Source organism: Scyliorhinus torazame, chromosome 2 (assembly GCF_047496885.1).
Source record: "Scyliorhinus torazame isolate Kashiwa2021f chromosome 2, sScyTor2.1, whole genome shotgun sequence".
Lineage (NCBI taxonomy): Eukaryota > Metazoa > Chordata > Chondrichthyes > Carcharhiniformes > Scyliorhinidae > Scyliorhinus > Scyliorhinus torazame.
The window spans coordinates 219,335,796-219,348,888 of record NC_092708.1 but is presented as its reverse complement, the minus strand read 5'-3'; the positions used below and the strand labels follow the sequence as shown (position 1 = coordinate 219,348,888).

Below are 13,093 nucleotides of genomic sequence, written 5' to 3'. Positions count from 1 at the left end.
AGCGGGACTTCGGCCCATCGCAGGCCGGAAAATCGCCAGGTGGGGGGGGCCCGCCGACCAGCGCGGTGCGATTCCCGCCGCCGCCGAATATCCGGTGCCGGAGCTGAGGCGGGATTCTCTGACCCCCCCCCCCCCCCCCGCCCCCCCGCCGGGTCGGAGAATCGCCGGGGGCTGGCGTGAATCCCGCCCCCGCCGGTTGCAAAATTCTCCGGCACCGGATATTCAAAAACAAACCCGATCTCTTATGGAACTCCTCACTCACCCCGCTCAGGGCAAATGTCACCTTTTCCAAGTGCAAGAACTCCATTAATCCCCCAGCGACACCGAGGCACAGGGTGGAGAAACTGACTTCCACCCCAACAGGACTTGCCTGCGAGTGATCAACGAGGCAAAGGCTAAAACATCTGCCCCTGCTCTCGTCTGCAACTCCGGCAAGTCCGAAACCCCGAATGTGGCCCCCAGGGTACTGAGCTCTAAATCCACATGCACGATCGCCGACCTGGTGCTGAAGAACGACCCCCAAAACGTCTCCAACTTCAGGCAGGACAAAAACATATGTATCTGATTAGCTGGGCCCCTCCCACACTGCTCACAAATATCCTCCACCCCTCGCACAACCGGCTCATCCTCGACTTTATCGGATGCGCCCTATGCATTACCTTAGCTTTATCAACTCCACCTCGCACACGCGATTGAGGCATTCACCTTCCGCAACACCTGACACCACAGCCCATCCTCCGGGGCCATCCCATCTCCTCCTGCCACTTGACCTTAACCCCCTCCAGAGACGCCATATCCTCCCCCCAAATCCTCTCAAAATTTGCCGAGATGCCCCCCCCCCCCCCATCCCCCACAGTCTCAGCACCGACAGCACCCCGTCCAACAATGAGGAAGGCGGTGCCATCGGATAAGTCAGAAAACCTTTTTCACAAAATCCCCCACTTATATGTACCTGAAAGCTTCCCTGGGCGGGATCCCAAACTCGCAAAGCACCCTTCTAAAAACAAGTCCTTCAGTTCCATCACCCCTCATTCCTCCCATCCCATTGTGGGGCAGCCCCACGCCGTCGGGAAACCCCCGGGCACCGGCCTAATGGAGAATCCCGCCGGCGGAGAATCCCGGTCAATGTGTCCAGTCCCCAGTTTTAACACCCCGTATTTCAATTAACACAAATTTGGAAAGCAAAGCTCAATCCACCATTGTCAGCATGGTTTTATAAAGGGTAAGTCATGCTTGACAAACTTGTTTGAATTCTTTGAGGGCGTAACCAGCAACTCACCACCACCTGCTGAAGGGCAATTAGGGATGGGCAATAAATGCTGGCCTAACCAGCGATGCCCATATCCCGTAAATGAATAATAAATAAAAAGGTGGATAATGGGGAACCTGTGGATGTGGTATATCCAGACTTCCAGAAAGCATTTGCCACATCCAGAAGTGGGATCGCAAGGGATTGGAGGTGAAGTACTGGATTGGTTTGAGGATTGGCTGACTGACAGAAAGCAGAGGGCTGGGATAAATTAGTCCTTCTCTGGCTGGCAAACTGTAACTAGCGGGGCAGAGGTCAGTCCTCGGACATCAACTGTTTACTATCTATATAAATTATCTGCAAATGGGACAGAGCACAACTTAGAAAAATTTGTGGATGATACTAAAATAGGTGGGAAAGCAGGCAGTGAAGAAGATAAAGATTTTACAGACAGATATAGATGGCAGATGGAGTTTAATCTGGATAAGTGCGAGGTTATCCATTTTGGTGAAAAAATAGAAAGGCAAGTTATTATCTGAATGGAAAGCAGATTCAAAATGCGTCTGGGCCGAGGAATCTGGGTGTCTTTGTTCATGAATCGCAGAAAATCGATATGCAGAACATGGTAATAAAAAAGGCAAATGGCATTTGCAAAGGACTGGAGTATAAAAGTAGAGAAGTGTTGTATAGGGTGTTGGTGAGACCTGGGGCTGGATTCTCCGATTTTGAGGCTATGTCCGGAGGATCCATGGTGCGGCACCGATCCTCCGACCAGTGAGGTGTTAGCAACCGCGCCACGTAAAACGCGACCTGGCAGCGGTCGTGCCATACATCTTGGCACTGGCCGCGCGCGGACCCAACCTGCCAAATAGTGCCCCACTGGACATCTCCTGGCCACTCCCCACCAGTCTCTGCCCAGCTCTCGTCGAAGCTCACCCCCCCCCCCCCACCCCCCCCCCCCGCTCCGGCTAGCAACACGGCTCCCGCCTCACTGTGGCGGCACTGGACACAATCCGCAGCCGCCATGCTGGGTTCCCAACCGCTGAGACCACACTTCAACCGCGCGGCCGGGAACTTCGGCCATCGGGGGCGGAGCATCAGGAGACGGCCTTCAGGTGTCGTCCTGAGACCATCCCAATGGCATGGGGAGCGCAACGCAATGACACTGCTTTGGAGTGGGCGTAGCATACGCAACCCGCGTAAAACAGGCACCACACCCGATTCAGTCGTAAAAATGGATTGTCCACCCGATTGCCAATTACGAAATCGGTGTTGGGAAACGGAGAATTCTGCCCCACATCTGGAGTATTATGTACAGTTTTGGTCCCCTTATTTGAGGAAGGATGTGGTGGCATTGGAGGCAGTTCAGAGGAGGTTCACCAGATTGATTCCGGGGGTGAAAGGATTCTTTTTTTAGAAGATATTTAATTCAGGCATTTATAATTTTATCACTTTTAAACAGAAAAATCCAAAAAAGACCAAAAACCCACAATGACAAAGCCCCCCCGCCACCCCACCCCCGCAAACACAGACCCCAACCACTATGGCTGATCTCTTCCTGGTCTCAAATCCACCTTCCCAACTGGTCCCCATATCTCCAAAACGTCGGCCTCTCTTCCCCCATTGGGCGCCCAGATCTTCCAACACTCCGAATATCGCCACCTCTGGACTCGGAGTCACCCTCCCTTCCAGGACCTCAGACATGACATCCGCAAATCCCTTTCAAACGCCCCTCAACCTCGGACACGCCCAGAACATGTGCACATGGTTCATAGGACATCCCCCACAACGCCCACACCTGTCCTCCACCTCCTCAAAAAACCTGCTCACCTGGGCCACAGTCATATGAGCCCTGTGGACGACCTTGAACTGGACCAGGCTGAGCCTGGAACACGACAAGGCGCATTCCCTCTCCGCAGGTCCTCCTCCCATAACCCAGCCTCCAGCTCTGCACCCAGGTCCTGGTATACATGAATCTCGCCACCTTCTCAGGCCTGGCACACCTCATGATACGCTTCTTATCAAGGAACTGATGCAACCGCATCGCCATCACCCTCAGCCGCTCGCCCCCCTGGGGCTTGCGCATCGGCGCCCTGTGGGCTCGATCCACCTCCAACGGCCTGTCGAACGCACCTTCCCCAAGCAGCTTCTCCAGCACCTTCCCCACGCACGCACCAGCATCCGCTCCTTTGCACCCCTCCGGCAGACCCATGATCCGAATGTTCTGTCTGCGTGACCGGTTCTCCAGATCCTCCACCTTCTCCTGCAGTCGCTTCTGCTGGTCCCGCATCAGTCCCATCTCCACTGCCATCGAGGCAAACTGATCTTCATGATTCCCCCACCAGCCCCTGGGCTGCCACTCTCATCTCAACGTGGTCAACCACCGCCTTGATCGAGTCCAACGCCTGGGCCAGGTCCTCCAAACGTTCCTTCCGTTGCTGGGTGAACTTCCCGTTCAAGAAGTTCACCAGCTGCTCCGTCAACCACTGAGCCGGCAGGGCTGAACCCTGCCCCTCCGCCATCTCCGCGTGTGTTGCCAGCACCATACCCGCTCCAACCAACTAATTTCCTCTTTTTTAGGCACTTCTGTCCGCAACTCCATAAACTACAAAGATATGGGGAACAGTTGTGGAGGTGGATTTGAGACCAGGAAGAGATCAGCCATGATGTGATTGAATGGTGGAGCAGGCTCGAAGGGGGGGGGGGGTACCAGTTCCATCAGCTCAGTAAACAAGTTGCACAACTTGGCCCGCGGCAGAAAACAAGCAATATCTATGAGTCTGAGTTTTCACAGCAGTGTCGCCACACTCCAGATAGCCTGGTCAAGGAGGTTCGTTCATTTTAACCTATTATGGCACTCGCCAACATTGAGGGCATTTAAAAGTTTATTGGATAAGCATATGGATGATAATGGCATAGTGTAGGTTAGATGGCTTTTGTTTCGGTGCAACATTGTGGGCCGAAGGGCCTGTACTGCGCTGTATCGTTCTATGTTCTATATGTTCTATGTTCAATCTGTTTACTGTATAAGAAACATTTACAGATGAACTTTCAGATTCTTCAATTCCCGATTAATAACTGCACATTCTGTCAGGCACTTTTCCACCATTAATTATTAACCAACAATCTATGAGGTATGTGTATTTCTGATGTATAATCCCAGTTTCCTAGGATTCCTGTGTATCCATTATTACTTAACATTCCTCCTCCAAAATGTGTGCTTGTGATTTGCATCATGTCCTTATAAATCTCTGTTTTGTTATGCTCTTGACATAGCATAAGCTGCTTCCTTGATGTGCACTCTGACAAAGGAAGGTTCAGACTTGGAGATAGCTGTAACACGTTTATTAAACTATTAATGATTCTCCTACTTGGATTCGATGCTACTGTTAATCCTTCTATAGCTACTCAGACTGTCGAACCAGTCTGCTACAATCCACGTGGTGGGTGTGATGTTCAATCAACCCTGTGTCTGTACTCACTGAGTATCTCCACTGGAAAGAGACTGAGCATGTGTGCTGTGTCCTTTTATATGGGTTGGTGTAATGCCCTCCTGTGGTAGTGTCACCTCTATGTGTATCGTGAATGCCCATTGGTCGTGTCCTATCTTACTGACCTATTGGTTGACTGTCTGTGTGTCATGTCTCTGGTGCTCCCTCTAGTGTCTAGCTAGGTGTAGTGTATTTACATTAACCCTTTGTGTACTTACAGTGATGTATATCACCACAACCTCCTCTGGTAAACTTTATGTGCGTTGTGATAATGGATACTCGTGTTGGGGAATTCAGGCATCACTATCAACGCCATCCACAGTTCTGAGACAGAGGGTGAGTTCTCTGCCCACCACCCCCCGGCCGGATGTTTCTTGGCAGTGGCAGGCGGCAGGCCCTTCGCAGGCAGCGGGATTCTCTGCTTCTGCCACTGTCAATGGGAATTCCCATTGAAGCCACCCCATGCTGCCGGGAAACCCGCAGGCGGGGTTGCACTACCGATGAGACCAGAACATTCTGCCACCAGCAAGCCATCGGAGAATTATGGCCAGACTGTGAGCCAGTTAGAGTAAAGCAACCTACCAAACATTCCAAGAGGAAGTGCAGCATAGGTTGCAGCTCCTCCAGACTGCCCCATCACTTTTTCCATGTCCACTTTGGCAGGAAAAATAGAGATTGAAAATCTCAGTGGTACAGAGGGATCTGTGTACAGTTTGGTCTCTTTATTTGAAGGATATAATTGCATCAGCAGCAGTTCAGGGGCGGCACAGGAGCACAGTGGTTAGCACTGTTGCTTCACAACTCCAGGGTCCCAGGTTCGATTCCCAGCTGGGTCACTGTCTGTGCGGAGTCTGCACGTTCTCCCCGTGTCTGCGTGGGTTTCCTCCGAGTGCTCCGGTTTCCTCCCAAAATCCAAAGACCTGCAGGTTAGGTAGATTGATCATGCTAAATTGCCCTTAGTGTCCAAAAAGGTTAGGTGAGGTTACTGGGTTACGGGGATAGTGTGGAGGCGTGGGCTTAAGTAGGGTGCTCTTTCCAAGGGCCGGTGCAAACTCGATGGGACGAATGACCTCCTTCTGCACTGTAAATTCTATGATTCTATGAGAAAGTTCACTTGACTCATTCCTGGGATTAAGGGCTTATTTTATGATGAAGGATTGAACAAGTTGGGCCATTACCTAGTGGGGTTTAGAAGAACGAGAGGTAATCTTATTGAAACATACAATCCTGAGGGGACTTTGATAAGATGGAGGCTAGAATGAGGAGACACAATTGAAGAATCAGGAAAAGATGGAGATGAGGACGCTTTGCTCTCAGAGGGTCATTAGTCTGTGGAACTCTCTTCCCCAGAAAGCAGTGGAGGCTGGGTCATTGAAATCCTTCAAAGCTGAGTTTGATAGATCTTTGATGTGGAAATAGAACATAGAACGTAGAACATACAGTGCAGAAGGAGGCCGTTCGGCCCATCGAGTCTGCACCGACCCACTTAAGCCTATCCCCGTAACCCAATAATCCCTCCTAACCTTTAAGATGCCGGTTTTGGACTGGGATGAGCACAGTAAGAAGTCTCACAACACCAGGTTAAAGTCCAACAGGTTTATTTGAAATCACGAGCTTTCGGAGCACTGCTCCTTCATCAAGGGAAATCAGGGGAAATCCATCTGATCAGGTGACTTCACCTGAGGAAGGAGCAGCGCTCTGAAAGCTTGTGATTTCAAATAAACCTGTTGGACTTTAACCTAGTGTTGTGAGACATCTTACGATACACAATGAGTCAAGGGCTATGGGGATAGGCAGGAAAGTGGAGTTGAGATCACAACCAGACCATCCATCATCTTACTGAATGACAGAGCATGTTCAACGGACTGAATAGTTTACACCTGCTCCTAAATCCTATGTCCTAGTCCCTAAGTTCTATCAAACCTTCTCAGGACAGATGCATCACAGATTAGATATATAGTAAAGCTTTCTCCACACTGTTCCATCCAACTCTCTCAGGGCACTTACAGCATGTGTTAGATACAGAATAAATCTCCTTGACACAGACTACTTCAGTTTCTTTCCTCTCTTAACTAGTAATTTTCTCCCTCTAACCTGCGTTCCTGAAGATATTGGTTCATTGCTGAGGGAATTAGCGGAGTCCTGATATTCTGCCAAGTGGTTATTTGTGTGCTGAGAGTCACTGTTCAGATGCCCTCAGTCTGATCTCAATTCGGCTCATATTACAAGAATGGTTTGTTGCCAAAGACACAAATGGCAACTGCTGTCTCCGCGGTGTGTCAAATCTTTCTGGTCTATTCTTAACCTCTCTACAGTCTTAGATATGGTGAACCACATCATCATCTGCCTAACCTCCATTGTCCATCTGGGATTGCTCTTATCTGCTTTCACCCTTCACAGTCAGATTACAGTCACTGCTTCTCCATCAATGGCCTTTCTTTCCGATTGCTACTTCTGTAGGACATCTCAGCCAAGGATTTATCCTCGTTTCCCTCATTCACACACTGTTCCCCAACAACAGCAACCACAGGACTGGTATAAATGCAACATTGTCCACTTGCAGCTTTAACTTAAACCCTCCAGCTGTTAAATCTTTAAATATCAATTACATTTCCTCCAGACTCCCTTCCAGGCCTCCCATGTCCATAAAACCAATGTGCCCAAATCTCTGCCTCACATACCCTCTCCTATAATAAATCATACACTATAACATTGCAGAGTCTGGTCTAAATATTCAGAAGCCTGGAGCGGGTCCCTGGCTTTGCCAAAATGGTGCCAGAGGTTCGAGTCTGGAAGTCCTGCTCCGGAACAACGCATCCGGCACAGAGAGAGCGTTGTGGGAATGTTGTCATATTGTACTTCGCACATTCATTGACAGAGGCAAATGCAGCTGCCTTCTGTCAAATCGATTTTTGCTAGTGGTATGTCCAAACATGACTTTTGGTGAGGCGATCTACCGGCTGCATCACGCCCTCGTTCAGGCGAACGGGGTGCAAAACAGCCGGTAGATGCCAGGAAAGACCTTTTCCGGGATCTACCCGGCTTGAAGCGCCTTGCAAAATCTAATGCGAACTTGCAAGATTTTGCGATCTGGATCCCGCCCATTATGGGCAGGATCAGTATTTGGCAAATCTGTATATTAGAGTGAGTATTATATGCTCTCTAATATGCACTTGCCTGATCTACTCGAGGTGTTAAGATCTAACCCCTTCGCTTCGGAGACCTTAGGTGAGCACCGGTCAGTACTATTCCTCACAAATGGGAACCAGGCGGAATGGCACTTGTGGGGGGGGGGGGGGTCTCCCAGGGGATTGGAGGTACTGGGTGGTTGGCCTCCGGCAAGGTGGCACCCTGGCATGGCTGGTGCCACTTGGGCACCTTGGCTTTGCCACCCTGGCAATGCCACATGAGTGCCAGGCTGGCAGTGCCAACATGCCAGGCTGTCATTGTGCCTACGTTGGGGATCAGGCCTGGGAGTGCCGTGCCCATCTAAAGTGGCATGGGGGGGCCCCGAGGACCCTCTTATAAGTGAGTTGGGGCTTGGGGGGGGGTCCAAGGGTCGGATTGGGGGGGGAAAGAGATAAGGGTGCCATTTTTAAAATGACGTCCTCCTGCACTGAGGAGTTCTGGCGAGCTGAGCTCCTCAGTGCATGAGACGCGACGATGTGCGGCCTCGGCGTGGCATTCCCCGGAGACCTCAGAGTGCAACAGAGTCCCATTCGATAGCGTGGTTTTTCTTGGCGTTGCGAGCGCGGAGAAATACTCGGCTAAATGTGCTGAATGCGGAACTCTGTTACAATTCGGTTAGATCATGCCCATCAACATTCAACCTATTCGGGGAATGTCTAAAGCTGCCTGAGGTAGGATGCCGTTTTGGAAAGGTCAAGGAACACTTTGGGAGAGATTAGGTGCCTGTTGTGAGAAGTAAATTGCCTCTTTGAAGAGATCAAGTGCCCTTTGAGATTGTTAAAAGTAGACATGAATGTGCAGCAAAAAGTGGATCAACTCATTGGATTGCCAAGCTGTTACGGCAGCTGCCAAGCTGTCAAGGGAACTGTCAAGGCAGCTGTGACAGGAATTGTCAAGGGAATAGTTAAGCTATTAAGGATTTTCCTTCCCTTCCCTTCAGCAGCTCCACCCTCTCCCGCAGCTCTTCCAGACTTGTCAACCTCTCCTCCAGATATAAATCCCTCGCCATCACCATCCCCACCTCTCTCCACCTCCTGTACATGCCATCCGTCTCCCCCGGCTTAAACCCATGGTTCCCACACAGCGGTGTCAGCACAGACACATCTTAAAGTGTCTCCTCAACTGGTTCCATGCCCTAATCGTGAACTGTACCACTGGGCTCACTGTGTACCTCCTTGGTGCCAGCGGAAGTGCCACTGTCACCATGGCCCTCAGGCGAGACCCCCTACAGGACTCCTCCTCCATCCTAACCCACTCTAACTCTTCTCCTGCCCACCACCTCACCTTCTCCGCATTTGTTGCCCAATAGTACTGCAACAGGTTTGGTAGTGTCAACCCCCTTTCATTCAGAAGGTGAGGAGGCATGGGATACAGGGAAATTTAGCTTACTGGATACAGAATTGGCTGGCCGAAAGAAGATAGCGAGTGGTAGTGGATGGAAAGTATTCCGCCTGGAGGTCGGTGACCAGTGGGGTCAAGGTCCCGCAGGGATCAGTTCTGGGACCTCTGCTCTTTGTGGTTTTTATAAATGATTTGGATGAGTAAGTGGAAGGGTGGGTTAGTACGTTTGCCAATGACACAAAGGTTGGTGGAGTTGTAGATGGTGTCGAGGGCTGTTGCAGGTTACAACAGGACATTGACAGGATGCAGAGCTGGGCTGAGGAAGTGGCAGATGAAGTTCAACCTAGATAAATGTGAAGTGATTCATTTTCGAAGGTCGAATTTGAATGCTGAATACAGGGTTACAGGAAGGATTCTTAAGTGTGGAGGAACAGAGGGATCTTGGAGTCCACGTGCATAGATCCCTCAAAGTTGCCACCCAGGTTGATAGGGTTGTTAAGAAGGCGTATGGTGTGTTGGCTTTCATTAACAGGGGGATTGACTTTAAGAGCTGCGACATTTTGCTGCAGCTTTATAAAACCCTGGTTACACCACACTTGGAATAGTGTGTCCAGTTCAGGTTGCCTCATTATAGGAAGGATGTGGATGTTTTGGAGAGGGTACAGAGGAGATTTACCAGGATGCTGCATGGACTAGAGGGCATGTCTTATGAAGAAAGGTTGAGGGACCTAGGGCTTTTTTATGAAGAAGGAAGAGAGGTGACATGATAGAGGCATGGATAGAGTGGATAGCCACAGACCTTTCCCCAGGGTGGAAATGGCTGTCATGAGGGGACATAATTTTAAGGTGATTGGAGGAAGGTATAGGGGAGATGTCAGAGGTAGGTTCTTTACAGAGAGAGTGGTGGGTGTGTGGAATGCACTTCCAGCAGAGGTGGTGGAGTCAGAGTCATTAGGGACATTTAAGCGACTCTTGGACAGGCACATGGATAGCGGTTATCAGCTTTGCTCTTGTGAGCTGGCTAACCATACACATGTTCTGGTTAGGTGTAGGTTAGGTTGATCTTAGATTAGGATAAATGGTTGGCACAACATCGTGGGCCGAAGGGCCTGTATTGTGCTATACTGTACTATGTTCAAACCCCCCTTTCTGCCTCTGCAGCAGGGCCCTCTTCACCCTAGGTACATTCCCGACCCATATGAACTCCAAAATCTGCTGCATCCAGTTTCCGGAAAAAGGCCTTCAGGATGAAGATCGGGAGGATCTGGAATACAATCAGGAACCTTGGCAGAACGTTCATTTTTACCACCTTGACCCTCCCCGCCAATGTCAGGTGTAGCCAATCCCATCTCCTAAAGTCCCCCCTAAACTCTACCACCAATGTTGTCAGGTTCCACTTATGCATTGTCAACCACCCCTCCATTCACCTGAACCCCAAATACCTGAATCTGTCTCTGGCTACCCTAAATTGCAACACTGGAAAGTTCAACTGCCTGCTTCCAGTCTTTTCAGGTATTTTCAAATTTGCCATTTTTCGTGCAAAGCTTTTTCATCTTTTCCTCTGGCGCCACGCTTTTCCCTGGTGAAGAAGATTCTGTCTCTGGCTAGACCTGATTGGGGTGGGTACGGGGGATGTATTTCGGGTATATATGGCCATTTCCTGTCAATGGATTCTGCTCTATTTAGTGAGATGAGGACAAATTGGGAGGGGGAATTGGGTCCCATTCTTAATGGTGAGGTGTGGAGTGAGGCTGAGTCTGATTTCAAGGCTTTGCATTGTACGCACTTGACCAGGGCTAGGATGAATGTTTTACCCCCTGGGTGTGAGTTTTGCTCTTGTGGGCTGGCTAACCATACACATGTTCTGGTCCTGTTCCAAGTTGATGAGCTCTGGGGCCTCTTTCTTTAACACCATGGCAACAATACTCTGTGTAGACTTGGATCCGTGTCTGCTGGTGGCCATATTTGGGGTGTTAGATTCGCCGGCTGCTCAGTTTACGGTGAAGGCAGATGTCCCCCCTCCCCTCCTTTGCCGCGTTGATAGCCCAAAGGTGAATTCTGCCTGGGTGGAGGTCTCCTGCACCACCAAATGCCTCAGCTTGGCTGGGTGGTCTCAGTTCATTTCTGCATTTGGAGAAGGTCAGGTTCACCATTGGGGTCGGTGGAGAGGTTCTACCTAAGATGGCAACAATTCTGGACATTGAGTTCAGCTTACCAGTGATGAAGATAGATCTAAGTGTGGGCTTGACTGAGGCGAAACTAAATGTGGATAGATCGCGGTGGGGAACTTGCCGACAGAACTCACGGCAAAACCCGCCACAAACGGCACTTAGGAACTTTTCAATTTGATTGCAGCCTCAGTGTAGATGCTGGGATTGAATTGCATGCTGTTCGCGTTCCCGTTGGGGGGACTATTAAGGGGAGCAATTCAGGTCATGCTAATGGGCCAGCACTCTGTCCACGTGAATTTAGAGCAATTATCATTCAGATTCGCTGAGGCTGGAACTGGCACTGGAGAGCTTGACAAGCTGGAGCTACTTATAAGCACTCCATTCCCCCACACTCTCATTTAAGCCAAGAAGATGGCACAGAGAAGAGAAGCCCCTCACTGTGAGGAGGTTCTTTCATTACGATTTGGAATACACTGCCTGATCTAGGGTGATAGAATGAGATTTGCTAGTAGCCTTCAAAAGGAAATTGGATAGAAACACTGAGGAGATTGCAGCGATATGGGAAGGAGCAGGGGGAGTAGGACTAACTGTATCGCTCTTCAAAAAGAGTTGGCACAGAGATGATGGGCTGAATGGTCGCCTTTACTGCTATTCTACTCTATGATACTCCAGTACAGGGATATCAGAACACCCGTCACTAAATAGAGAGGGAATTCCGGTCATTTTACTTTTCCCTGACCCAGGAAACAAATTATCTGAATCATCCAACCCAACTTCCATGGGAAATTGAAGCTGGGATCTCCTTTCTGTGCCCTGTACTTGCCATCTTAATCTAATGTGAGGTTTCTGCATCTTCCGTCTAATCTGCTGCTTCTAGTCTTGGCATGATATCTTGTCAATTACTGTCCAGCCACTGAAAAAAGTTCATTGAGAGCCTCACCTCCTTATTTTGCCCATTGGAAAAATTTGGCACACATTCCACAAGCTGGGCCATGGTTTTCCGAGGAACCGTCACTTCCTGCAAATAAGCAGATTGTAATAAAATCTCCTCAGAGCAAAGTTACCTGCTTCACATTGCACTCACATGTATTCATTATTGCAACTCTTACCTTTAACGTGTCCGTGTTCAGACTGCAACCTCACTGGACTTTTCCCAGTCTGTCAATCAGTTATGAAGAGGACGGCCTCCTGACATCGCCACCTGATAAATCAGAATTGGAGGCACCAACTCTTAAAGGTGCAGCCTCATCTCTAAAGAAACAACTCCAAACAGCACACTCCTAGAGCAAGAATACACATTTACTTCACTTTGGAGTTTACCTTCTATTCATTTTTACCTTTGCTCTTAATCTTGGCACCGAGCAGAGCATCACAGTCTGTGAACTTTGCACAGGTTTGTCCTTTATCTCAAGTTGCAGGAGAATATCCCAACTGTGCCCATACCACACTTCCATCTCTCAATCCAACCGTACAGGATATCTGAATAGGATTGTCAATTTAATGTCAAATTAATGGGTGGCACGGTGGCACAGTGGTTAGCACTGCTGCCTCACAGGGAACTGGGTTCAATTCCGGCCTTGGGTCACTGTCTGTGTGGACTTTGCACATTCTCCCCGTGTCTGCGTGGATTTCCTCCGGGTGCTCCGGTTTCC

General features: G+C 49.7%; 1 protein-coding gene across 3 annotated transcripts in view; it reads right to left on the bottom strand.

Moving 5' to 3' along the window:
• Positions 1-12,690, bottom strand: part of ftcd (formimidoyltransferase cyclodeaminase) — a 125,421-nt gene extending 112,731 nt beyond the window's left edge. For 2 of the 3 annotated variants that reach the window (XM_072484022.1, XM_072484038.1), the window contains exon 1: positions 12,382-12,540. In XM_072484022.1, the coding sequence (XP_072340123.1) occupies positions 12,382-12,435 (54 nt within the window). In that variant the 5' untranslated portion in view covers positions 12,436-12,540. The other variant, XM_072484031.1, reaches the window with a different exon arrangement.
• Between the last annotated feature and the right edge of the window lie 403 nt (positions 12,691-13,093).